Raw genomic sequence first — 27,168 nt, 5'->3', positions numbered from 1 at the left:
ATTATTGACCTGGCAAACGTTAACCAGCTGTTTTCAAAATGACACTTGACTTGAAAATAAACAATCATGAAGCACATTATTAACCATCAGCCCGCCGGCCAGAAAGGAGGAAGTGATGATCATGTAAATGTTGCAGCAGGAAAAATCTTTAAAAACCAACTTAAAGTTATTTTCATAACTGAATAATAATCATTTTGTTGATCCGTTTCCTCTCTAAAGACTTGATGGACAATTAAGAAAACAAATATTTACAGTAGAGACGCTGGATCCATAGATTTTTTTTGTATTTTTGTTGCATTTTGGCTTAAAAAAATTAATCAAAAAGAACTAAATTGACTCAAAATATCTTATAAATTAATTCTCATTGATCAACTAATCTGTTTACATCTGCAGCACCAAGTTCACTGGAGATTCTTCCCTTTTATTTTTTTTATTTGAAGGAATAGTTTGACATTCTGGGAAATAATTTGCTTTCTCACCAACAGATAAAAGCAGAACACACTGTTTTTTTTTTACTCCTGTGCTTTCATGGGATTAAACAAAGAAGATTTGAAATGTTTGCAGTGAGATTTTGAGGTGCAGGAAGGCAGATTTGATCTCTTTGGTTTGTAGTTTCCCGTCTCGCTGCTGCTTTTAGCCTCATATTTACTGAACATCTAAGACAGAAAGTTTCCCAAATACGTTGAAACTATTTATTTAGGATTAAAATGTAGCCTCATATCTGATCTGTTAATGTAATAGTCGAGTTAATAAGTTCTCATATATGTAGATTATGACTGAGACACATGATAATGTCAAATATTTTCAAGTGGAGCGTTGCCTTGATCTCATTTATCTGGCAACTCCGTCTTCATGCCTTTTTATTGTATTTAGATTTCAGGTCAGAGGCTCTGCGGCCTCCTTTTATTGTTTTTGTGTTCACTGGCTGCACGTTTGGTATCTTAAACTATTTATTTATTTGTTTCTTTCACTGTTTGAAAATGCACCAGCTGTGTTTTTACCAAAGGAGTTCAGTCCGGTCAGACTTCAGCCCTCGTTATACAGCAGGAAACTGAGCCGCAGCGCTTTTATTCTTTTTTTTGTGCCTCTTGCTTTTCGAACCACCAAGACCTGACACCTCCCGTCGCTGCAGCACAGTCGTGATGAAGAATGTAAAGAGTTCATGTAAAATCTACTGAGAAAGAGAGGCCGCGTTCACAGATAGTTATTCTCCAAACCATAATTCATGTCTGGTTATTAGTTTTATCTGCATCAAATATCCAAAGTATGGTTTATCATACTCTGTGTGTGTGGTTGTGAAATGTGGTCCTGAAGTATTACAAGTTTATTTATTATACAAATAAAAAATACAGACAGTTTGTCGTGTGTCTTCTGTCTGACGGGCTGCAGCACTGTCGGGGTTATTGAAGGAAACACTTTGAGTGGTGATAGAAAAAGAAGGAAGCTGTAAAGTGTTCAGTGTTTCTACCACAGAGGTGTGTGTGTGTGTGTGTGTGTGTGTGTGTGTGTGTGTGTGTGTGTGTGTGTGTGTGTGTGTGTGTGTGTGTGTGTGTGTGTGTGTGTGTGTGTGTGTGTGTGTGTGTGTGTGTGTGTGTGTGTGTGTGTGTGTGTGTGTGTGTCCTTTTATTCCAAGATATGAAAAACTTTTCCATGAAAAATGTAATTTTCTACTTTATATTTCCATCTAATGCCACTTTATACTTCTACTTTTATCACATTGCAGAGGAAAATACTGTACTTTTTACTCCACTACATCTATTGAACAGCTGTATTTACGGTTTTGAAGCAAATGAGCTTTTAAATGCACATTAAACCAGTAACATCTAACATAAAGTAGTTCAAACCAGCTCCACCAGTCTAATAACGTCATACAGTCCACAATAATATATCAGTCACAGGGGAGATTGAGTTCTTTCACTCAATACTTAACGTTTCCATAAAAAAGTTGCATTCTTTTGTATCGGTACTTACTAAAGGATAACTGGTATTTTTAAAACGGCCCCATTTTTACAAATGTAGGTTACATAAGCTACAATCCTTTGTAGAAACCTCATTCAGGCTCAGAGTGTTATTCTAAGTGTGTGACAGCATTATGGAAAGGATCCCTGCAGAGAGAGACCTGGAAGATCCTTTTGGTTTGACCACAAACAGCTGTTATATCGCTCTCTGCACACACACCAGACTACATTCACAAAAAATAGTAATTTCACCTCACAGGTCACAGGAGTTGCTGGTCTACCGCTGTCTTGATCGATTAGTTTGTTGGTGTTACTGTGTGACTTTGGTGCTTTTTAAATGTTAGTTTAAGTCCAAACTACCACGTTATAATGCCAAAGTCACAGCAGCTAAACTAAAAACTCCTGTGTTCTGTGAGCTAAAATTCCTGTTTTTGTGAATGGAGTCTGGTGTGTGTGTGTGCAGAGAGCGATATAACGGCTGTTTCTGTTTAAAGAAAAGGGATCTTACAGGTCTATCTCTGTAGAGATCCTTTCTGCAATGCTGTTAGACAATTAAAATAACAACCTAAAAACAAGCACCTTTAGTCGCCTCATTAAAGGAACTAAATTCTTCTTCCAGCACTTTGTGTTCAGTAAAACCTGAGCTGTAGGATTGTTGGTGATATTAAGCCAAAACACACACGTCTGGGATGAGCACAGGCAGTGTTTATTTACAAAGAGAAGCTTCAGTAGGCAAGAAGTACAACATCACTGATGGGAATATGAGCCCATCTGCTATGTGGTCACTCAGGCAGTAGTGAAGGATCGTTCACCTGCATCTGTTCTGGTCCTTTTACAATGACTGGCAGCTATAATGAGCACTCTTTGGCTTACCACAGGAATGTCGAAGTGGGTTGTTCCAGTTTGCAGGATTGTCTGCAGAGTGATGCAGCATTGAGGGAGAGAAAACGACCCTGAGTTGCATAGATGAGCACAAGGGTTGCAAAAAGGGGGCATTTTGCTAACATGTTAGAAAGCCTGAAAAACAACCGTGAAAGCTGAAAGATGTGGAATGTGGTGTTTGATTTAGACGTTTAAAACTAAACCAGATAATCACACAACAGCCTGGAAACATTCTTAGAGTTCAGGGTGACAGGAACAAGGACACTTGTCTATTTGAAGCCTCTCCTCACTGATTCTACTCCACTCGACACTTTCTAAAGGTGTCCTTGACGGTTCACTCCGACTCACTCCTGGTGAGGATTTTAATCCTCTCCAGCTCACTTTATACACTCTCCTGCAGCCGCATGTCTTTATCTTCTCTCCCGCTTCCCTTGAATAATAATTGTTTTAAGGTGGAGGGAGCCCGCTGTGGTTTGACACTTTATCTTACTGTTGGCATTTTAAATGAGGCACCATAAAAAGGCACAGACAGGATTCAGAAATCCTCTGGGAGCAGAAAACAGGAGACAGTAAAGGCGGCGATCCTCCAGTCGGCCTGCGTGAGGACTCAAAGAGGATGTTTGCTAAGAATATATTCATCTAAAGCACTCAGGTGAGCTCAGTCTGCTTGGTCTGCGGGAGCAGGAGAGCCACCAGTCCTCCGGCCAGCAGCAGAGCCGACACCAGCAGCACCGGCACGGCGCAGTTCGAGTCCACCAACCTTCCAAAGACGACGTTCCCCGTGATCGCCGCCACTCGGCCGGCTCCCGTGAAGAAACCCAGAGCAGAGGAGCTGAAAGGAAGACGAGAAGAGAGGAGACGTGAGAGCGGCTGTTTCATAAACCCTCTATACAGATATTCTGTCCTGATTCTTAATGTTGTAATCAAAGAGATTTAAGCAAATAGGGAACAAAATAAAGTAGGATATGTTACTTTTAGGCTGTGAAACAAATAAGTAAAGAAAAGGAAACAACCCATTACATCACAGTCACAAGTCTAAAATCCAGAAGCAGCAAAAGCTTGACAACATTTCACTTGAACTCAATAATGGTGGATCCAAACTGTTTAGATGTGTGAAGAGCTGCAACTAACAATTATTAGATATTTTCATTAGAGATTTATCTGCCACTTATTATTCTATTATTTGTTATTCGTTCGATCTATAAAATGTCAATCTCAAGCTCAAGGTGACGTCTTTAAATGTCACAAAAGTCCAAAAACCAACGATATTCAGTTTGCAATGATAGAAAACTGAGAAAAAACTGGAGCTGGAACCAGAATTTGAATTTGAAAAATAAAACATAAATAAATAAATAAATTTTGATAATAAAATTTTGATTTTCAAACTAATTATCGATAAGTTTTTGTGGATTGACTGATCATTTCAGCTCTTGTTGTGTCCTGCTCACAAATGTCTTCTAAATTCACCAATCTGAGGGATTATTTGGGGTCAAATTAGGGAAAAATGCAAAAATTAAATAAAAAAAAAAACATTTGTACCACATTATTATTATTTTTTCCTTTTTTATCCCTCAGATTTCTTGTGGAGCCCCTTTGCTTGGTGATCCTCAGGGAGGGAAACACTTTAATAATTACTGTAATTTAAAAAAAACCAAGTAAAAATCCCAAACCGCCACATTTGAGCCACTTTGCTGGACTAAAGTTGAGTGTGAAGAAAAGGTACCGCAGCTGGGTCGGGTACAGCTCCGTTCCCACCACGTCCAGAGCGTTCCAGGCGATCACCGACACGCCGCTGAAGACGCAGGACAGGATCAGAGTCTGGACTTTGGTCTGGACCACGTAGATGAGGAAGACGCTCAGACTGGACACTATCAGGCTGCCGGCTGGAGACACAACCAACAGAAGACGGGCTGATTGAACGGTTTTATTAAATCCAACAGCCTCTCTGACACAAAAACAGAACATTTAAACCGTATGTGTGCCTAATAAACTGGCACAGGAGTGTTAATAAATATCGATGGTGCCGCTGATCTGTAAAAGTGACTTAAAAGGACGTTTTGTCAGCACTAAAAACAATAGATCTCATGGAAATGTAGTAATATCAGTACTAATATTGGAGGATTTTCACTTTCTGTTGTACAGTTTTATTGCTTTTCCCAAATGTTTCTTGTTGGATTCCAATTTAATTTACTTTTCTGTTAATGGGAAAATAAAAACACGTAAAAAAAAGAAAGGGTATAAAACAGAAGTACAAATCAACAGTGACTCACCCAGGAGAGTCTTTCCTCCCGTGTTGTCCATCACAAGAATGGTGAAGATGTTTCCAGGCAAGTTTGAGGCAGCGACGATGAAGCCCTCCGCGTAAACTGTCAGGTGAGGAAGAAGAAGAAGGAAAACATCCATTCATCACTTCTCTTTATCCGATTTATTCCTGTTCTGGGCTGCAGGAGAGTTTATATCCACGTGCACTCATCGTTCTCTTAGTATTCTGAATGTTATCCTTCGTGCACATTTAACTATTCAGAGGAAACAATGTTCTTCAACAGAAACCTGCAGACCTGCACATGAGTACGACCCACCGGTCTGTAAACGTCCTGAGTCTCTGATTTGACTTTAAATGTTTTATGTTTTAATATTAACGTTAATGTTTAATGTGATTAATTATAAAGGAATAAAATCTAGATTCTTTATCTCATCACACATTTTCTTCTGTGGAGGAGCTCTGGATTAAGGTCCAGTTCTGGAGGAGGAGGAGGAGGAGGAGAAAGAGAGGAAGGAGGAGAAGAAGAAAAAGAAGGAGGAGGAGGAGAAATATAAGAATTAAAAGAAGAACATGAAGACGATGAAGAAGTAGAAGAAAGAGGAGAAGAAGAAGATGAAGAAGCAGGAGGAGGAGAAAAAGAACAAGAAGAAAAAGAAGGAGAATTAAAAGAACAAGAATTAAAAGAAGAAGAAGAATTAAAAGAACAAGAATTAAAAGAAGAAGAAGAAGAAGAATTAAAAGAAGAAGAAGAAGAAGGCTGACCGCAGTAAAAACCACCACGAGCTGTTTCTCAGCAGGACACAAACACAAACCTGCCGTCTTCACCGGGGAGCAGCTTTGGTTCTGTTGGAGAGACGGGAGAGAAACGTTGGAGCAGGGAGAGCCTCCACTCTCCACCCTGGAGAACAGCTCCGGGAACCACATCCACAGCCCGTAGTACCTACACACACACACACACACACAGAGAGAGACACACACACAGAGACACACACACACACACACACACACACACACACACACACACACACAGAGAGAGAGAGAGACACACACACACACACACACACACACACACACAGAGAGACACACACACACACACACACACAGAGAGAGACACAGAGACACACAGACAGACACAGACACACACACACACACACACACACAGACACACAGAGAGAGACACACACACACACACACACACACACACACACAGAGAGACACACACACACACACACACACACACACACAGAGACACACACACACACACACACACACACACACACACACACACACACACAGAGAGACACACAGACACACACACACACACACACACACACACACACACACAGACACACACACACACACACACACACACACAGACACAGACACACACACACAGACACACACACACACAGAGACACACACACACACACACACACACACACACACACAGTTATTGCAGTTAGATAACAGGATCTCTGGCTGCTGCAGATAAAGTGAACGTTAATCTCTCTCGCTGCAGATCAGAGCACAGAGGAGGCGTCCAGCTGCAGGACAGAGAGGCCGACCTGAGTCTGTGTGCGGAGGGTGAGGATGTCTCACCCGAAGGAGATGCAGTAGAAGATGACGAGCAGCACGACGCTCCTGGATCTGAGCGGAGCGTTGAACATCTGTTTGATGGGCGCCAGGGCCTGCAAGTTAGGAATCATCTTAAATAACAGGGACAAAGGAAACAGTCTAAGGCTAAAAGGAGGAAACAATAATAATATGTTTGAATATATCAACACTCCACACTATAAGGGCCTTAATGTGGGTCCTGCATCATTACCTCATTACTATTATTAGACCTTATTGTCCTCAGGGGGGAAATTCTTTTTCACAGCACTGATTCTGCTTCACAAACTGACAGACAGACGGTAGACATGACTTAACTACACTTCCCACCACCTTTACACAACAAAGCTAACAGCCATGTCACACTCAGCGGGGTGCAGCCCTGGACCTGCACCCTGAGGGCAGCGGGGCGAGATGTTCATTCAGAGGATGAGTGGAGTCCCGTTCTATTGAGTTTGCAATGTGTGTTATGGCTGTTATTGAGTTCAGTGAGACTGGGTGTGGCAGCAGTGTTGGTTACCCTTGTGAGTTTAGTCCGGTTTTTGGTAGTGAGCGTGTAAACTTGATGCTTTGATAAAGTAGCAGTAGAAGAAGATGAGGAGTAACATGGAGTCCTTTAAGTTTACGGATGACTGACAGTCTTCTTCAGGCTTCTTTTCTGAATGTCCATAATGTGCTGATCAAAGGTGAGTGTGTTGTCTAAAGTTACTCCCAGGTATTTGAAACTGTCCACTACTTCATCTTCATGAGGGTCTCTGTGGAAAAGTAAATTAACCCGTAAAATCAAATAACTACACAGAAAACCAGGACAGAAGCTAAATAACTACATGATTACCTGATCAGCTGCTGTTTTGATAACTGACCGATGATTTTGGTCAATTTACGAACCAAAATGCCAAAGAATCACCAGCTCAGGATTCTCACATGTGGTGATCTGCTGCTTTTCTCTGGTTTATATGACAGTAAACTGGTTTTTGGAACAAAATAGTGCTTTTAAAGACTTGGATTTGAAATGATAATGGGTGCATTTTACCATTTAATGTCATTTTTCAGGGCAAAAAAAACAATGAAATGATGCAGATAATAGTTGGTTGAAACCTTAAACGTAAAATTACAGCACAGACAAACTGTGCACACTAATAATCCTCTAGATCGTCTCTATGGGTGTCCAGTCATGTCTGACTGTGTTACCTTTTTCAACACACAAGCGAGCCGCCCTCTACGTGGACCTCGAGTCCTGGTCTCCTGGCCTCCTCCTCTTTGCTTGGAGCCGGTGCACAAACCAAATTCCTGCAACAAAAACATGAAGTTAAAGATGAGAGAGCAGACGGCAGATTATTAGACTGCAGAGGAAAAGAAGAAACATTACACAGTCACTACAAATAACACTTCCTGCTTCAGTTTCACTTCCTCTGTGATGTCTGATTAATCTAAACACATTAAACGTGTGCAGTAAATAATGAAAAAGCATCGTAGAGGCTAGAAGGAACATTATTTAGTTCATACCGGGAAATCCTGTCCTTTCCTCCACATGTTCAGCTCGAACATGACGCGGAAGACACGGATCGCTTCTTTCTCGCGGTCAGCCTGACAAACAAGGGATAAAAAAAACCTGAGAGGCAGCTCAGAGGAAACAAACAGCCCGCAAACAGGAGCAGCGGTCCGGCCTGCTGATACCTCCATGAGGAACTTGGGGCTCTCGGGCATGAGGAGCCTGAAGAGGAGGGCCGAGGTGAGGCTGGGGACGGAGCAGAGCACCACGAACAGCCTCCAGCTCCGGAAGTCCAGCGGTCCCACGGAGAAACGGACCCAGTCCTGAGGGATCACCAGCCAGGCCAGACCTGCACACACAAACAAGTCTGTGCTTTGTCTCTTATTTTGATAGGGCCTGCAGAGGAAGTTCACCCCAACATGTAGAAATCTAGATTATAAGATTATAAGATTGTTTAATGTGCAGATTATTTCAGTAGTATTTATAGATGTGTTTATAGGGACAAAGATGAAGTTTAACTGGCCGAGTTATTAAGACTCTCCCCCTCTCTCCTCTTCCCCCTCTCCCTCCTCTCTCTCCCCCTCATCTCTCTCTCTCCATCTCTCCCACTCTCTTGCCAACCTCATCCTTCCTCTCTCTCCTCCGTCCCTCTCTCCCCTCCCCTTCTCTCTCGTGCCCTCTACCCACCCTTCTTTCTCTCTCTCTCTCTCCCTCATCCTTTCTCCTCCTTCTCCATCTCTCCCACTCTCCCTCCCTCTCTCCCCACCTCATCTTTCCTCTCTCTCCCCTCCCCAGTCCCTCTCTTGCCCTCTGCCTCCACCTTCTCTCTCTCCCTCTCTCTCATATATTCATACATCCACTTAGCTTTATTGGCATAATGTTTTCATTAAAACGTTACCAAAACAAAAAAGATCTCCCTCCCTGTCTGTCTGTCTGTCTGTCTGTCTGTCTGTATCACTACTGTCACTGTCTGTTTCCAAAACTCTTATATTGGGGCCATTTTGTGCTTCTCACACATGGGATCTACAATATTTCAGTCGTGTGTGGGACATGTTGTTGTCGTTGTTGCATGCTGACAGAGAAAATGTTGTTTTGTCTGATGAGACGTTTAGTTGAAACAGAATCTGGGCAGAAAAAAACCCGACTAGCTTGTTTCACCCTCTTCGAGTGACCAGACCTTTTATGAGAAAATGGAGCAGACGTTATGTGGCAGGATAATGTTAGGTGGGGCTTCACAATGATTCCTCAGGGTTTATTAACCCACTGATGCTCCGCATGACGAACAACAGATCAGACTTTTCGTGATACCTACAGCTACTTACAGCTTATGAAATCATGTTTTCTAATCCTACGCTGATGTTATTTTATTTATGGGAGTCGTGTGTCTTCCCACCTGCAGCCAGGATGTTTCCTGCCATCCAGAAGGTGGCCAGAGCGCTGATCATGGCGCCTCTTCTCAGTCGGGGCATGAACTCTGAGAAGTAGGAGAAGATGACGGGGATCGACCCGCCGACCCTGCAGAGGGGAAGAAAACAAGAAATCAAGCCAGTTTTGTCGAAACTGATTGAGGCCCATTCTGTTCTAGTCTATTTAATGAGGGCACTGTGACTAAAGGTTTCAAATTTGACCATCTCCAATTTGCTTGTCTTGTATTTTGCAGCCATTTAAACAGTTTCTGTGATTTTCTTTTCTCACGTATCCTTCATGAAGGAACATCTAAGTGTTGCAGAGTGTTTCTCGTGATACTGAAGTGGCTATCTGTCAAACGACAGCACAAACTCTGACCCGATGCCGCTGATGAACCGCAGCAGCAGGAAGAGCCAGAACCACGGAGCCAGACTGGCCAGAGCTCCGAACAGCCCGTTGACTGTCAGGGACACAACCAGGACCTTACGGCGCCCCCTCCGGTCCGCCAGGTACCCCCACATGTAGCCGCCCACCATCATTCCTACACAACAGGAATCAAGAATCAACTTCTTTTTATTCTAAGGGCTCTTATGTGTTTAATTTACTGTATTTACTGGAAGAAATTACTGCATTTTTGCTTTAAAAATGACTGAAACCATGATAATCGATTATCAAAATGACGGCTGATTGAGCAGATATGATAACTGTGATTCACCGAGGAAAATGCTGGCGGTGAGCAGGCCCATGTCGGAGGAGCTCAGCTGCAGCTCACAGCGCGCCGTCGGCAGAATAAAAGACACACAGAGGATCTCGACGGCGTCACTGGCGTTGGCCCAACCGCACACCACCAACAGCAGCCAGTGGAACAAACCAAAGCCTGAGAGGACAGACAGAGAGAGGAAGTTAAAGAATCGTCTTTGTAGGATGTATTTAACAGTGATGGAGTTTAGCTGCCCTGCCTCAAAAGTAGCCTTAAACTTTATTCGTACAGCTGAACAAATGTCAGGATGTCAGGTTTGGTCACGTGTAATCATCCAGTTTAAAGTGAGATATCTAAATCCTCAAAACTTGACCTACAAGGTTTCTTTCCCCATCAACATATGTCTCATGTTTGTTTCAACTCCTCATTTTCTTGTGCCACATAAACACTACAGCTAATCTGACGCTGTATTACCTGCTTCCTCTACTGCTTCCTCATATGTTAATCTTTTCTGTGCACTCCTGCCGGCGTCACGGCCGATGTTCGGCGCGCTCCTGTCGAAGATTATTTCACCTAAAAAAAGCAGCAACAAGAACATAAACAGAGAAGATATTACAAAAGCTTCGCACCTTTGTTTAGCTGGTACATATAAAGCCACACATTTAGTATAAATGAGGTTGGTAACAGCCGATGAGACACTTATTCTTGCAACCTTGACGATATGTCTTGTAAATGGACCCTGTGTCAAAATCAAAAGCAGAATTATTTTACTTTATATTATTCTCCTCCTAAATAAATGTGTATTTCACTACATTACCACAAACTAACTGACATACAGAGGAAGTACTCCTGCACAGGATCACTGGTTGGTTTCTATTTCTGTGTAAGACATAATAAAAGGAACCATCTATTGTATGTAGAGCTCACCTGAAACAACTAGTGGATTAAATTACGTCCAACTTTCATGCACAAATAACAAAATTTCACAGGTCCCAGCCTCTAAAAGGCGATGATTTGCTGCTTTTCTTTGTCTTTTGCTGATTATCTTTGGGCTGTTGGGCTTGAGGAAATAAACTGTGGCGTTTTTCACTAATTTGCCAAACAATTAACTGATTAAGTGAGAAACAAAATCAGCAGATAAAAATAATTATGGCTGCAACTAACAATTATTTCTATCATCAATTACTATGAAGATTAGTTTCTTAGTGATTGTTTTGTTTCTTGAATCGAAAGGAAATGACAACTTCACATGACTTCATTTGTCCAACAACAGCCCAAAAGATATTAAAATTACTATAATTAAAAATTCTCAAGTTAAACCAAAAGGTTCCTCCAACCAGAGATGGAGGAAGTACTAATACAGCAGAATAAAACATGTCACCACAAATAAGCAGAACTCTTTTGTGGTTAAGTTGTTTTATGTGTGCACACCTTCTCACTCAATGGATTTTATTTCTTTTTTTTAAACATAATTTTCCACATTACAGATTAACATTGAAGCCATCAGAACCATTAAATGAGAGGATGTGTCCAAACTGGTGCTGCAGGTGAAATGTGAATATGAAAAGTAGCCACAGCTGTTAAACAAATACAGTGAAGTATAATGTGTCTCTCTGAAATGTGGGTCAGGTAGAAGTATTAAGTTGCCCACAATGGAAATACCCAAGGAAAGATACTTTCCACCACTTCCTGTAGAGATGATTGCTCAGAGGGCTATTTAGCATCACGCCTGCTGAAATACTCCAGATAAGAACCTGAGATGAGGAGCAAATATATGTTCCAGAACAGAACTACATTTAAGTAGAGTTTACAGATAAATTACAGCAAAGGATTTGGGCCAAATGTGAGAAAATATCTCAGTTCTGACTTAGTTACGTCAAAATTATGATTTAAGAGCGTAATTACGTCACCATTCTGACTTAAAATGAGAATTCTGAGCGTAATTACGTCAGAGTTCTGACTTAAAATGAGAATTCTGGGCGTAATTACGTCAGGATTCTTTCTCTAGTGTGGCCCTAATCTTCTTCCGTAGTAAATAATTTGCGAACTAATTGATGTTATTTCGTTGCTGGTTAGTAAAAATTAATTTAACACGCAGTTGTGGCTTTAAAGCGAAGTGATGGAGCAGCACAACTTCATCTACCTTCATCCGAGTCCAGCACGCTCGGCTCCAGGTAATCACCGGTGAGCAGCGGCTTTCTCGCCTCCGCGTCCCGGGTATGTCCGTGGCGAGACATCCTCCCCTAAACAAGTGTGTCTGAGCTGCGGGCAGGACTCAAACTGCACCCCCGTCCTGCTCCAGGCGCCGTTCAGCTCCCCATGACTGTGGCAGAGCACCGGGGGCTAACGTAGCTACCGCTGAAGCTAACCTGACAAGAAGGAGGACCAGGAAGTAGAGGAGACAGCGGCGGTTTGCGCCTCCTCCTCCAGCCTGGCGTGGCTACACGGTCTTCAGGTGAACTCACCACGGCGGTCCTGGTTCTTCTCACCCGCACATGAGCTCCGGAGGCAGCCGCTAAAGCACACCCGTCTGCCCGCGCCGTGAGTCTGCAGAGGGGAGCCGTTGACGTTACCTCCCCGTTAGTTTAGAAAAAAAAAAAAAAAAAAAAAGAAAAAAGGATTGAAGATGGCGACCAGCTCGGAGCGCAGTCCTCCTCCGTTCCCCGACTCCGAGGACCAAGACGTGCTGGACTCCGAGGAAGTCGGAGGCCGAGACAGTGATGAGGACGACGGGGACGACCTGTTCATGAGCGCAGTATGTCCGGATGAAGTTAACGCTAATTCGTCGCTAAGCTAATCCGCGTCCCGTCGGGCTAACTCACATTAACTGTCAGTTAGCTAGCTTAACGTCCGCGGAGGAGAAGCTAATGGGGCGCTTTTAGCAAAAGTTTACTTTAGCTTGTTTTTAGCGGAGAGGAAACATTAGAGAAATAATCTAGATGTAAGCTACTGTCATGGCAGGTGATGTTAGACTTGCAGCAGTTGCTCTAACTTAAATCCTCTGAGCTGTGAGGTTTGTTTTTAATGCAGAAAATCTGTCCTTCCCACTTGTTTTACCTCCACCGTTCAGGCTTTAAACTACTTGTGGTGCTCCTACAAAAAACGCCCATGTTGGTATTGATTTCTTCCGCTAAAAAGTGCAGGACTGTCCGGCTGTGATTTGATCAGATCGATTAGAAAACCAGATATCACTATGTCTCTAAGTTGCACTTCCTATTTGGTTAATGTGACACGCACAGATTATCTAAAACCTCCACCCTTCCAGGTTAAATTGCACTGAAATCCGAAATTATCCTCCTTTATGGTCTGGGTGTGCAGATATTTAGGCCAGTGCATTGATCTAAAAACAAGCATTAGTGTAATCCCAGTAATCTGAAGAGAAGGAGGTCAGAGTGGTTTGATTTTAAAAGCAGATGTTATTTTTTACATGTCATGATTCTGGTAATCAAAAATCACCCCTTTTTTTTTTCTTTCTTTCTTTTTTTTTTTGAATGAGGATCAATAGCTGGCTCGAGCAGCCCCCTGTCATGTGAGTGAGCTGTGTGGTCACATGGTCAGAACCCGGATGTTTTCCTACAGTCAAAGTTCAGATTGGAAAGTTGCTGTCTTTGATTTTTTCTGTGTGTGTGTGTGTGTGTGTGTGGTGTGTGTGTGTGTGCTGGACTCTGCTGCTGCTGCATGGAAAAACATTGCTCAGCACTTTGTGGATGTTACATTTACCAGAGCCTGCAGCTGAAGTCATGTTTGGAGGTTGACCAGGCGGTGGCCAGTTTGTGGCTCAGAGTTGCCACATATTTAAAAAAAAAAAAAAAAAAAATTCAGTTCATTATAGTTCCCTCTGACCTTTAGTTGAAAGGAGGATAATTCAGTTTGCACAGATTTAAATGAAAACTCTGGTATTTAAATCTTTTTATTTATTTTTATTTTTTTTGACATATTTTGAGTTGAAAATGACGGGAAGGTACAAAAGGTTTTGAACTTTTCCAAAAGCCACAACCAGAAGTGCTTGTTTTTGCCACTGTTTTGGCCAGGATTGTTATTCAAAGTGTCAGACAGCGTTATGGAAAGGATCCTTGCAGAGAAAGACGTGTAAGATAATTTTTGTTCAAATCCACCAGACTCCACTGACAAAATCACTAATTTTACCGTGCACAAAACAGGAGTTGCTGGTCTAGTTGCTGTGACTTTGGCGCTTTAACATGTTAGTTCTGATCCGAAGTAAGTTTTTAAAACAGCGAAATCGCACAGTAACACAAAACAAACTAACCAACTGAGGCAGCAGTAGACCAGCAACTGTTGTTGTCTGCGAGGTAAAATCACTGATTTTATCAGTGGAGTCTGGTGACTTCTGGTTAAACATAAGGATCTTACAGCTCTAACTCTGTAGGGATCAATGAGCTCTTTTAGTGGACATACTTTGATCGGCGAGGTTGACCCGAAGGATTACATCAACCAGGTTGAACAATAACATGCAAATAGATAGATAGATAGAAAGAAATACTTTATTTATCCCCGGGGGGAAATTCTGGTGTGAAAGCAAACATTAAACAGACAGGTATTGTCTGCCAACTTATTTGTTGAAACCTGTTCATTCTCCTAAAATTCATTAAAAGCTGATAATAATATGTAGTGGATGAGTTTGTGGAAGTCATGTTCTAGTAAAAATAGGTGCCTTTGGGATTTAAAGACCTTATAACTAGATAGCAGAGACTTGGATTGTGTTGTACAGTTTAAGTTTTATGGACACAGATGTCTCATTTCATTTGGACGCTCTTTGTTCGCTGAGTAATGTAGTTTATTAGTTAACAAAACATTTAGTTTGAATTATTCCTTCCAGGCTACAGTGATGACAGTCATGTGAAAATCATATAACGTAGTGAGGAAAAAGAATTGGCTGCAAAACGTCCTGCAAAATTTATCTTTAACTATTTTTATTATCCATAAATTATTTTACAGATTTACCAAGCAAACTGCCAGGTTCAGGTTCTCAGATGTGAACTTTTGCTGCTTTTCTCAGTTTAATATGATTATAAATTCCATCTTTTGGAGTTTTCTTTACAGCCAGAAAGTAAATTTCCTGCCATTTTATTGTTCTGATGTTTAATCAAACATGACGTAGAGATGGTTGTTAGTTGCAGCCCCACTCTAAATACACTAAAACATTATCCCTTTTCCCTCTTTCATCTCGTCTCCAGAGCAGCCCTCCACTGATTGAAATGGACGCCACACTGCCACCCACCAGTCAGCCCAGCGATGTTTTCATGGAGCCTCCCAGTGACATAATGAATGATCCCTTACTGGAGCCTGTCAGCAGCCCACCGGACAGCAAACCAGCGAGTGAAGTTGTCAGCGAACCCTCGGATGATTTCGTCGACCTAACGAACAACGTGACCGACTCTCCCGATGACGACGCGGTCGCAGCTGAAAGTGCAGACTCAGCAAAAGACACAACTGACATCCCTTTAGATGAACCCTCCGATGAATTTGTTGACATATTTGGAAGTGAAACTGAGGCGCCGCGAGAGGAAGTCGTAGTAGCAGATGTTACCGTTGAAGCGGCAGCGGATAAAAGTGAAGTGACCAGCGGCGATCCAGATCCACCTGGCGACGGGAAAATGGGAAGTGATGCCGAACCGGAAGCAACAGAAACTTCCATTATCGACCTCGGTGGCGATTTGTCAGCCAGTAACACAGAACCGCCACCTTGCATTGAGGAAATTGTCGACCCCTTGGTTGACCTCCTGAGTGATGCTCCACCCGCTGCTGCTGCTGCTGCTGCCTGCACCTCCGCCTCCGACAAACCCAGCGTGGCAACAATCGACCTGTTCGAAGACGAGGGAAGCGACTTGTTCACAGAGCCACGACAGGCCAAACCTGCCAAGCAGACACAGAAAAGCCTCTTCGGCGAGCCTGATGACGATCTGTTCAGTGAGCCGCTGGGCGCCACCTCAAAGAAAACCATCAGCAAAGAGCAGAAGGACAAATCTGTCACAACCAAAGTCTGTGGAGATGGTGACAACATAGGTGGGCCTCTGCAGGACAGTAATCCTGCAGAGCCTGCTGATATCTTCACGGAGGAGGCCGTCCCCCCGGCGCCCAGCGTCAGAAACACCAGCACTGTGACCTCCAAGACTAATGGAGTCCACTCTGAAGAAGAGGCCGACATATTTTCTGGTGGGTCCACTACCTTTCTTATTATTCAACACTATCAGGATTTTAGGGCTTAGCGCTCTAACGGGGGTATTCGTGACAAAAGCTTTGGATCTGGCTGTGAACTTTCGTAGCGTGTCATCCTCCGTCTGTCTCCTCTCATTTCCTGACTGTTTTCTACCGTCCACTGTCTAGTAACGGCACACATGCCTCCAAAAAATAAACACTGGGAATAAAAAATGCACCCTGATAAGACCATCTGGTGTTTCTAGAAGTGTAGTCGGTTCAAGTTATGTTTTACTGTCAATAAATCTTGTATTGAAACTAAAGAGAAACCAACATTTTAATCGCAGAGAGCTGTTAGTTGTTGCACACGTGACTTGAGGATAAACACTGAGAGAGAGTCTGAATCAAGAAGGCTTTATACTACATGTAAACAGACTGTGATGTGTACAAATGGGGGAGTTTCCCCTTTTAACTGATTATAAACAACAAAATAAAAAGAAGAAAAAGAGAAGTTACCTCAAAAACAGTCACGTTTATCACGCTGGACTAAAGTTGTATTTGTTTCTATTTCCCGTCACAGCAAAAATGTTTTTTTGCTGGATATCAGGTCACATCAGGTCACGTAAACTCAATAAATGAAGCACTTGTGACTTCAGTTTATGGCCGCTAGTCCAAGTTAACTGAGCTGTATCCGTAGTAACAGGTCGAGGACAAAAGCTTTATTATCACATCCAGACAGGAACAAATTGTCCTTTATGATGAACTTTAGTTTGCTGTTCTCTCTTATTACCAAACAAAAGAAGTTAGATGCTAAATAACACTCAATCTAAGACGCACCTCCAAGAAAGGAACATTATAGCAAAAAGAAAGCAGAAAATCTGCAATGATGAATCAATGAATCAAGTACTTCTCTGATTCCAGCTTCTTAAATGTGAACAGTTTCTGGTTTCCTCAAACGTCTTGTTTGGTCACTTCTGGGAAACACTGATCGATATTTTACAGACCAAACAATGAATGAATGAATCTAGAAACTTAAGTAATGAAAGTGATTGTTAGTTGCAGCCCAATAATTCAGTCTAAAGGTAAAAAAAAACGTTAGACTGACGTGAGTAATAGAAATCTGTCAGTTTAATGTTTATTTGTTTGCATTCAGAGCCTGTAAATGTGCCCGTTGTGACACTTCTAACAGGCCGGGAAGTTAATAATGGATGTTTGTCTACAGTTTCCAGTCAGCATGTAGCAGCATGTAACAACCTGTGTGTGTGTGTGTGTGTGTGTGTGTGGCTTCTTCTCCTCTCCGACAGAAGCCACAGTGGAGCTTTCCCTCGACAGTCCGCAGAACGAGAGAAAGAAGGATTTGACGGCCATTCCGACCATTTCTGCCCCCCCCCTGTCTGCAGCCGCCAGCCTGGCCAAGCCACAGTCTGCTGTCCTGGAGGAGGTGCACACACACACACACACACCTGACTAGTTCAACATCTCACCACAACAAACATGTCAACATTCCCTGTCAAATAAATCCCAATTCCTCTTGTTTGATCAGCTTTTTTTTTCACTTTCTGTTCAATATTTGTTTCAGTTGGAAGAAGAGGAAGAAGAAGAGCAGGAAGACAAATTTGATATCTTTGTCTCTGTCAAAGACCCTGAAAAAATCGGTGAGGCTTTTTGTTGTTAATGAATAATGTATCTGGGTTTATTTAGTTCGTTTATAACAGTTTGCGTGCCATAAACATCAAGCCAGCAGGAGTGATCCTTTATTTAATCATTTCAAACCACAAACGGTAGACGACTGATAAAGGACCATAAAGGATGTGTAACTTGTCTCGGATGATATTCTGTAAATATTTCTATCAGTCTGTGTCTTTTTTTTTCACAGTAAATGTTCTCTTTTTTTTCTTCAGGGGACGGGATGAACGCCTACATGGCCTACAAAGTAACCACACAGGTAACAACGTGACCACACTGAAGCCTTTATCATCACACCTATACTCTTACTTTAAATGCAATTGCGAAATATAAGTCCTACAGAATTCCTTTGTACCCACAGCAGTGGGTGTTTAATATATAAATATTACTTTTGATTAGAAATTAGCAAACATTAAATAATCCTAGAGTGAGGATTCAACAGATAACTTATCTAGCTACGAATGGCCAGCGAGAGCCGACCTCCTCGGTCACATACAGGTCGGCCTCCGCTCTGCACGTCTCCAAAGCCGTTTATTTATACTCTTCATTTGCCAGCCAGCTGCCATTTAATAGGACAGTCTGGCATGTTGCTAAAGCAATAATAAAAAGCACCTGTTCACCATTAGCAGTTTGCTAGCTACCTAAAATGAACAGCATGAACAGCACGCACAGCGTCAAAGGTTAGAGGACGGTCGCCACCAGGCGCAGAGCAGAAAAACACCGCCAACAATCAGATATGACGGCAGGATGATAAAAATCAAGCATTATTTAAAGTTGTATATTGAAATTCAAAGATATTCCTTCCCCTTTTAAAGCATTTTTCTAACTTTCGAGACTTTCTGTGAACGTTTTGTGCATCAAATCCAATAAAACGAGAGCAGAATAAAGTGAAGAACGTCGTGTGAACTCTGTTTCAGACCACACTGCCTATGTTCCGCAACAAGACATTAACAGTGAGGCGGCGCTTCAGCGACTTCCTCGGCCTCTACGAGAAGCTCTCAGAAAAACATGGACCAAATGGATTGATCGTGCCTCCGCCGCCGGAGAAGAGCATCCTGGGTAGGCCCACTTTACTGTTCGATAACGTGACTATAAATCTGATCTCCCGTCAGCTGTAAGAAGAGATGTCGTCTTTTACAGGTATGACTAAGGTGAAGGTGGGAAAGGAAGACTCCTCATCTGCAGACTTTGTTGAGAGAAGAAGAGGCTCTTTGGAGCGGTGAGAAGGAATTAAACTCTCAAACTAAACCGTTTAGCTGCTGTGATGTTGCTCTGATCTTTGTGTGCTTTCCTTGTTTGACAGGTATCTCCAGAGGGTGGTGAATCACCCGTCGCTTCTCCAAGATCCCGACGTCAGAGAGTTCCTGGAGAGAGAAGAAGTACGACAAAACTGAGTGTAGAGAATCTCTGGCCTCTGTGTCTAAATACAAGACAAACAGTTTATTATTTTATCATCCTAAAACCACACAACCTGCTAATTAAGTTAATGTTGCATCTTGAACTTTGGTTTAAAATCGAGGGATCAAAGGGATATAATATTCCTCTGCCGTTTACTTTCAATTCATCCTTTACTGCTTCTTCTTATTTTAAGTGCAGTCTGGTGATGTATACGTGTACTGTGTGTGTGTGTGTGTGTGTGTGTCTTCAGCTGCCCAGAGCAGTGAGCACCCAGGCTCTGAGCGGCGCCGGCTTCCTGAAAATGATCAACAAAGCGACAGATGCTGTCAGTAAAATGACCATCAAGATGAATGAGTCAGACGTGGTGAGTTTCAGCTGCAAACGGACACAACGGCTCTCGTTCCCGAGAATCTCTGATGTTGCAAACCAGAAAGAGGAAATCTGCCAGTAAAAAGCAGAACATTTCATCGGCTCAAGCTTTTTAACATCATAGTCAGAACATCAGGCACTTTTTATTTATGATGCACTTAGATTAATGGACAGACTGGCAAACAGCCTTTTGAAAACTGATCTGCTGCTGCTGATATTTGACTCTAACTCTTTATTTAGTAGATATTCTACCACAGTTCAGTGGAGGTGAGGCGAGCAGCCACGCTGATCAAAGCAGCTGTTTAAAGAAACCGAGCTGTGACTGTTGAATTCCTCTTGATCTGAACCACAAACATTATTCAGATATTCAAGTAAATGTTTATCCTGAATAAATTCACACATTTCAAGTGTGTTTCAGGCTCCGCAGGAAACTGAAGGTGTCGTAGTTTACATACATGTTGGATTAGTATTCTTCTTCTTCTTGAGTCTGAAGAAGTGTTAAAGGTAGATTTCTATGACTCATTTACATTTTGGTAAATTGTAGTAGTAGAAGTATTCATTTATTTTGGTCCATGTTTACAATTACAAATGTTCCAAACATTTCATACACAATAATGATCATATATCAGTTTTATATCCCCCCCCCCCCCCCCCCCCCCCTCTTGTTTGAATTAACACAGTGAGCTACACTTTGTTAATTCCCTGTCACAACTTTAGAAATGAATTATTTTGTACTTTGTACATAATGAGTTCAGTTTTGAGCTCAACTAGATAACACAGTTTTAAAGCATGTTAAATTATTATTATACATAATAAGTATTGTAACACAATATATACACTACTCACTAACAGTTAGGGATATTCGACTTTCAGGTGAAATATATGGAAAATGTAAAAAGTGAATGCTACAGTGATATTATATCATGAAAGTAGGACATTTAAGTAGAAGCATGCACTGGTGATTTTATTCATCTTAAACAATGTATTTGTAGAAAATCTACCAACAGTGGAGGGTAAACCACAACAAAACATGTTCAGTGTCTCAATAAATTGGGACGTGGCCAAAGGACGTCCACTCCTCTCCTTTCTGTGACTCTTCCAGTCTCTGTATCACTGTTCCAACCTCCTGATGACACTCTGTGACCCTCTAAGCTCAGTGAACACCTCCGTCTGAGGACTTCCTGTTTGAAGCCTCCAGTGTTGAGGTGCTGCTGATCAACTGTTAGGTGTCGTCTTGGTCTCATGATGTCAGAATGTGAACAGCAGGATGAGGAGGACTGTTTAAATACCAATTCTAACTGAAGCAGGAAATGTATTGGTGGATTCATGGATCAAACCTGTTGTGAATGTTGCTGTTAAGCTTCTTGTTAGAGAACAGCAGCTGGTGCAGAAAGTACTGAGACACTGAACAGTTGGACATGTGCATTCAAAGGTTTAGAGAAGGTCACATTAAGTTCACCTGGAAAGGTGAGAATGCATTTTAGGTTCATCCTGAAATTTCACCTGAAAGCCGAATATCCCTAACTTTTAGTGAGTAGTGTATGTGTTTTACTTTAGTAAGTTAAAAACTTTAGTCATGATAAGATTTTATGTGTCTTGTAAGAGTTGGGACTTCACAGACAACATGTTGAAATCTAGTTTAGAAATCAAAATGTGGATTTAACCAGGAGTTTTACTAATGGTGTGTTTCACTGCAGTGGTTCGAGGAGAAGCTGCAGGAGGTGGAGTCTGCTGACCAGCAGTTCAGGAAGCTCCACGCGCTGGTCGAATCTCTGGTCGTCCACAGGAAAGGTCAGGAAGGATCAGAGTTCTTCACTGATTATTCATCAGTCAGATTTTGAGTTTGTGTTTGCATTCACGTTTGTCCCCCCCCCCTCCCCCTCCTCCCAGAGCTGTCCTTAAATACTGCCAGCTTTGCCAAAAGCGTGGCCATGCTGGGCAGCGCCGAGGACAACACGGCTCTGTCCCGAGCTCTGTCCCAGCTGGCCGAGGTGGAGGACAAGATGGAGCAGCTACACCAGGACCAGGCCGCAAACGACACCTTCGGCTTCGCTGAAGTCATCGCAGATTACATCCGCCTGCTTGGAGCCGTGAGGGTACTGAGAAAACTATGAACTATTACTGGGCGCCAACAATAATTCTGTACAGGAGAAGTAGATTTCTTTCATGGTTTGAATAGAAACAGCCACAATGTTAAAGCAGCACAAACACCTGCAGGTTAGGATGGAAACCCCAGACTAGATATGTAGAGTTACATTTAACTACACTGCGTCCATGACAGTCTAAAAAACTACTGTCAACTGCCAACTAGTTTGATAATCGATGAATCAGTTTACGCCTCGGTTCCAGTGATGAATCTCATGAATGTGATATCTCACCAACACCTTGAGAGAATTTCTTCACATTCGGCCCAAACGTCCAGTCGGACTTAAGGATGAACTGATTTAGATTTTGGTGGTCAAAGATCGCTGTTACCTCACAAAACCATGGCCAATGTATACGCTAAGTAAGACAACATTTCACACTAATGTGTAGTGGGATTAAATGATGAAGTGATGACGTTTTATGTCCAAAAAGGTCAAAGGTCGGCGTCACTGTGACGTCATAACGTTCTGCAAAAACACCACGGTGGTAATTCTGGTTTAAAACTCTCTGATTTCAGCTTCTTAAATGTATTTTTTGGTACAATCTGGAGGTTGTGGACCAAATAAGACATTTGAGGACGTCACCTTTGGCTTTCAAGAAACACTGATCGGACATTTTATTAACCAAACAACTAATAACGTTATGGAAATAATCATTTTCATTAGTTGCCTTCAGCCCTGTCTGTCATTGTGGCTTACTAACATGAGCATGAGTTGAATCCTCATAAGGACAAGAAGAAATGCCAATTAAATGCTAAATTTAAGTCAAGAACGAGGGCAGAGAGAGACGACGCCATTAGTTAATTGAATATAAGATACAGACTAAAGGTTTGGCAGGGAGCCTCGGCTACACGGCAGCAGCGACTGAAGCCAAATCTTGAAACGTGAAGTGATCCCGTGTGCTTGCAGGGGTCGTTTGATCACCGGATGAAGGCGTGGCAGCGCTGGCAGGACGCTCAGGCCGCGCTGCAGAAGAAGAGGGAGACCGAGGCCAAGCTGCTGTGGGCCAACAAGCCGGACAAGCTGCAGCTGGCCAAAGAGGAGATCGCCGAGGTACAGCACGAGCCAAAACCAACACCGTGAAAATAACTGTGACGAGAACAATGTTACAAAACCTTCATGTTGCTCAAGAATCAGGGAGCATAATAAAACAAATGTTTCACTTTAATCACCACATTTACTTTCTATTATCTTGGTTGTTGTCAGGACACAGAAAAGAAAAAGAAAAACACTGAATGTGCTTGAATGTCGATGAGGTTTTTTATTAGCAGTATTCTCTGAAGAAGACTTCGCTTTAACTAAACGTGTTTATCTCCCATTTTACATCTAACAGATTGTGTAGAAGCTCAATCAGTAAAAAGAAAAAGTTGAAAAAGCTGGAAGTGATTAAAAAATATAAGATTGTTTGAGACACTTTCAACATCTCTGACTGAGGAACGTAAACTAACCGTGGCTGTTTTTATTCCCAACTTTTCCTTCCTTTTTTTTATTATCCTGGCTTGAATGGGCGTCCACATCCCGGGACTTTGAACCGTCCTTCTTGTTCTCAGTGGGAGGCCAAGGTGACGCAGTACGAGAGGGACTTTGAAAGAGTTTCCACCACCGTGCGCAAGGAAGTTGTTCGCTTTGAGGTGCTCATGTTTCTCCTCATTGTTTCCACTGGACAGATGAACATATCCGTTGTTACTGATTGAGCATCATTACTGATTTTTTTGTTTTTATTTAATCACACAGAAAGAAAAAACCAAGAATTTCAAACGACAGGTTATTCAGTACTTGGAGTCTCTGCTTCAGTCTCAGCAACAGGTGAGTGTCACATGTGAATATCTCCATAATCAAATATTACGCTTGTGAAACCAGTCAGAGCACATGTTTCTACAGGGGTTAGATGTTGATAAAGGCCTGTTTTTAATGTGTCATCTTACAGAGTCAGTTTTTAATTCATATTTAAAGGACCGAATTGGACATGTTTTATACTTTTGAGGTACAGAGAGAGAGAGACTGCAGTGGTGCAATAAGTTTGAATTATAAATATCAAAATTTGTGAAAAATGGAAGAAGTTCAGAGATGTAGTTAGTTACAATAATAATTTTTAAGTGAAAAATTTTCAGGAAAAGGAATAAAAATGAGCCAATGAGCAAAGGATGACTGTATATGTAATTAATAAAGTGAGAAACCGGCTCGTTTCCTCATAGACTTACATTAAATCAGGCCTCTTCTGGCCACCAGCAGAGTTTCCCCCTGCTGGTAATTAGGAAAACTGCAGGTTTAAGGCTCTTCAGCATTGGCTTCGTCTCTCAGGCCGAGATATGTTCACATCTTTTATACAGTCTGTAGTTATGAACCATTTTTAACACGGCAGGAAATAAAGGTCAGAGCTAGTATAAGTATAAGTACAAATACTGAAAGAGGCTCACCACAAGTGTCTTCAGATTATTTGTTTTGTCCAACAAGGACCCAAAAACCCACAAGTGTTCAATTTACAATGTTTCAGTGAACTTTGTAAAGCACTGTGAGACAACTCTGTTGTGATACTGGGCAATACAAAATAAATTGAATTGTATTGAATAATGTAAAAAGGAGAAAAGTAACAAATAGTGGACCTAACAAGTGTCTGTGGATAATGACGGGTTCAGAACTAGAAAAGATAAATAGACGTGTTGTAAATCCACTTCAGCTCACACTGTTGTCTCTGTTTTTGTCTCCAGCTGATAAAATACTGGGAGGCTTTCTTACCAGAAGCAAAAGCAATCGCCTAATCGTCGAGCACCAGCCTTTTGGACGACAGAACGGGCTGCCTTCTTTCTTATACACTTTACCTCTTGCCTTTAAACCAAGGAAAACATGTGCATTGTAAAGGGAGATACAATCAACCTGTTTTTTTAATCACCTTTAACACATAGCTCTGTATTCTATTGTATTAATAACTGTATATTTTCATTTAACCTTCCACAAATATTTTCTTATTAGATGAAAAGAGTTTGCATTTACAAAGATATGGACACACGAGAGGAAAAACAAAAAAAACAAAAGAAGAAGAGAAAAGCGCAGATGAATGATTCCATTAACTTCCACTAGAGAAGGGAAATGAACCGAGTCCGTCGCTCTCAGGATTTTCTCCCTCGTGTGATCAGGACCTCCTTCACATCAGCAGTGGTTAATTGTTTACAGCGCGGCTGCTCTCTCATCAAATATTTCTGGGGACCCAGATGACGAAAGTGGCCAAGAGTTTTCTTCTTTTTAACGACTCAAAGGGATAAAATGGATAAAACAGTTAAAAGAATTATTAGCACTTCCACCAGGTGGAGAAAGTACTTCCTGTAAGTACCAGCCATGTTTTTGTTTTTCCGTTTTCTTTCAGATTTAAAATACTATCGATGCTGAGGGGAAGGGGTGCAGGGTGTCGAGGGGCATTAGATCCGCCGGCTCTACAGCTGTGGTCAAGGGTTGCATTGTAGGTCAAGCTTGTGAGTCTAATGTTTTAGATTTTATTTCAATCATAGTGCGAACTTTACTCTTCTAACCACACATGTCTGTGCCTTTTTAAGTCAGAGTGGCGTCTTTTGTTGTGACCCAACTTGGCACGCAGTCGTACACAAGTTGCGGGCGGTGCAGAGGCTCCATGTAGTTACTTCCACAACAGCCATAACGAGTGTCAACGCAGAGGTGAAAGAACAAACTGGTGTTTTCATGTTTAAGCCCATTTACTACAAGTTTTCTTCCTCATAACTCGTCACTACTGCTTGAAAATCAGCCTGCAGAGACTTGAAACTGGTGGTTTTCACATCCGAGTCTGTTTTTGTCAGGGTACCAAGCAGTAAGAACAGTAAATGCTGACACGTCCGCTGCACAGATCGTCCTCGTCGAGCAAGTTCCAAGTCTCTGCAAGTAGATTTTCATGCTGTAGTTGTGAAATGAGGCATTCGTTCAGGCAGCGTTGGCAACAGCAATTATGTTCATTATCTGTTCATCTCTTGGCCATGTGTGTCTTTATATCTAGAAATTTCACATTTGGCAGTTGTTTCCTCTGACTGACAGTTGGATTTTTAAAGGTACCCTGTGGAGTTATGACGCTTTGGAGCAATCTGTTTAAGTTTGGGTCCCTGTTTTTGTTAGTTTCTCACACAGGTGACGCCACAGTTTCACGCTGGGACAAGACGGGCAGCAATGTGCCAACGACGACAGACGAGACAGAGAGGCTTGTAAACGTGGACGCAAAAAAAAATTTAGATTTAAAATTATTCCTCCAAAAAAAAATGTTTGGAGGAAGGAAATGTATTTCGACACATTTGTTTAACCTCACAAGACACGAGATGCACTTTAGTGAGAAACAGGGAGTGTAAACATAACTTCTAAAAGATAAAATCCACAGCGTTCCTTTAATTTCCAACAATATGAAACAGAAAAGAAGCAAATCATTCCACGCTGCATGATTTCTAGTAAATGGGCAAAAACATGCAAAAACAACGAGAAAAACACTGGAATGGTCCTTTTCCAAACTGCTCTCCAGGAGAAACCAGCAGGACCGAGCTGCTGCTGCTGCTGCTGCTGCTGCTGCTGCTGCTGCTGCTGCTGCCAACATGAGACATGAGATTAATGTCAAATACTAAACATACTGATGTCATAGTGAAGCATCAGTCTGTCGCAGGGCTGATTTCAGCTTTAATCTCACATTTGCACACACTTAAATTGAAGCTGTGTAGTCATGAGCTGCACCGTAACCTTTTTGTTTTTTTGTCTTGTTGGACAGTTGGACGCACGCTTGTTTCCAACTGTCAGCGCGGCCTCATGCTGTGTGTCACCACTTGTCGATGTGCAGAGCAATGTCAGCAACGTGCACTGTGTCATAGAAATTTCTTTTAAAACAAATCAATAAAAGTTGCACTGTTTACACTTGGAAATTTCATGAAGAACTTCAAGCCTTCAGCGTCTTGTTTGTTCGTTTCCTCTCGTTGCTTCTGATGACGTCACCTGGAGTCTGCAGAGACGAGCGGTTTTTAAAGGGAGGTTAGAAAATGTGGAAACGTTTACAGACTGATCTTTTCCACCGCTGTGAAAGATCAGTCTGTAAATCTGCCGCCAGGTGACCGAGGTATTCCAGC

The 27,168-nt window shown here is 42.1% G+C and overlaps 3 protein-coding genes across 4 annotated transcripts in view; 1 reads left to right on the top strand and 2 right to left on the bottom strand.

Annotated features, from left to right (window-relative positions):
- Positions 1-27,168, bottom strand: part of sin3aa (SIN3 transcription regulator family member Aa) — a 138,037-nt gene that overhangs the window by 29,142 nt on the left and 81,727 nt on the right. The window lies entirely within an intron of this gene.
- Positions 2,644-12,726, bottom strand: sv2 (synaptic vesicle glycoprotein 2). Its single transcript, XM_070831074.1, has 13 exons — positions 12,457-12,726; positions 10,788-10,886; positions 10,329-10,490; positions 9,992-10,154; positions 9,600-9,721; positions 8,392-8,555; positions 8,221-8,301; positions 7,906-8,004; positions 6,703-6,791; positions 5,916-6,043; positions 5,111-5,206; positions 4,564-4,723; positions 2,644-3,672 (listed from the first exon to the last, which is right to left on the bottom strand). Exons 1-13 carry the CDS (start codon positions 12,548-12,550, stop codon positions 3,489-3,491), a joined length of 1,641 nt encoding a protein of 546 aa, XP_070687175.1. The 5' UTR covers positions 12,551-12,726; the 3' UTR covers positions 2,644-3,488.
- On the top strand, positions 12,644-26,979 carry snx1a (sorting nexin 1a). 2 transcript variants are annotated; one of them, XR_011584325.1, is made up of 16 exons: positions 12,644-13,068; positions 15,509-16,487; positions 17,774-17,910; positions 18,049-18,124; positions 18,371-18,414; positions 19,073-19,214; positions 19,296-19,374; positions 19,459-19,534; positions 19,804-19,917; positions 21,620-21,713; positions 21,813-22,018; positions 22,976-23,119; positions 23,617-23,697; positions 23,801-23,872; positions 24,775-25,732; positions 26,183-26,957. XR_011584325.1 is itself a non-coding variant. In XM_070831072.1 (15 exons), exons 1-15 carry the CDS (start codon positions 12,940-12,942, stop codon positions 24,823-24,825), a joined length of 2,424 nt encoding a protein of 807 aa, XP_070687173.1. In that variant the 5' UTR covers positions 12,644-12,939; the 3' UTR covers positions 24,826-26,979. The 2 variants fall into 2 exon arrangements, 1 of the variants encoding a protein (XP_070687173.1); XM_070831072.1 differs by having other exon boundaries at positions 24,775-26,979.

Source organism: Pempheris klunzingeri, chromosome 5 (genome assembly GCF_042242105.1).
Source record: "Pempheris klunzingeri isolate RE-2024b chromosome 5, fPemKlu1.hap1, whole genome shotgun sequence".
NCBI classification, from domain to species: Eukaryota; Metazoa; Chordata; class Actinopteri; order Acropomatiformes; family Pempheridae; genus Pempheris; species Pempheris klunzingeri.
The sequence above is the reverse complement of the archived record's forward strand: the minus strand, read 5'-3'. Positions and strand labels throughout refer to the sequence as shown.

Excerpts from the sequence above, each read along its gene's own strand:
- sv2 (XM_070831074.1), bottom strand. The coding sequence starts at position 12,550 with ATGTCTCGCCACGGACATACCCGGGACGCGGAGGCGAGAAAGCCGCTG. Across the intron at positions 10,887-12,456 it reads CGTGCTGGACTCGGATGAAG|GTGAAATAATCTTCGACAGG; the intron begins GTAGATGAAGTT and ends TGCTTTTTTTAG. Across the intron at positions 8,302-8,391 it reads GCCCCAAGTTCCTCATGGAG|GCTGACCGCGAGAAAGAAGC; the intron begins GTATCAGCAGGC and ends CTTGTTTGTCAG.
- snx1a (XM_070831072.1), top strand. The coding sequence starts at position 12,940 with ATGGCGACCAGCTCGGAGCGCAGTCCTCCTCCGTTCCCCGACTCCGAG. Across the intron at positions 17,911-18,048 it reads AGTCTGCTGTCCTGGAGGAG|TTGGAAGAAGAGGAAGAAGA; the intron begins GTGCACACACAC and ends TATTTGTTTCAG. Across the intron at positions 18,415-19,072 it reads CCTACAAAGTAACCACACAG|ACCACACTGCCTATGTTCCG; the intron begins GTAACAACGTGA and ends ACTCTGTTTCAG.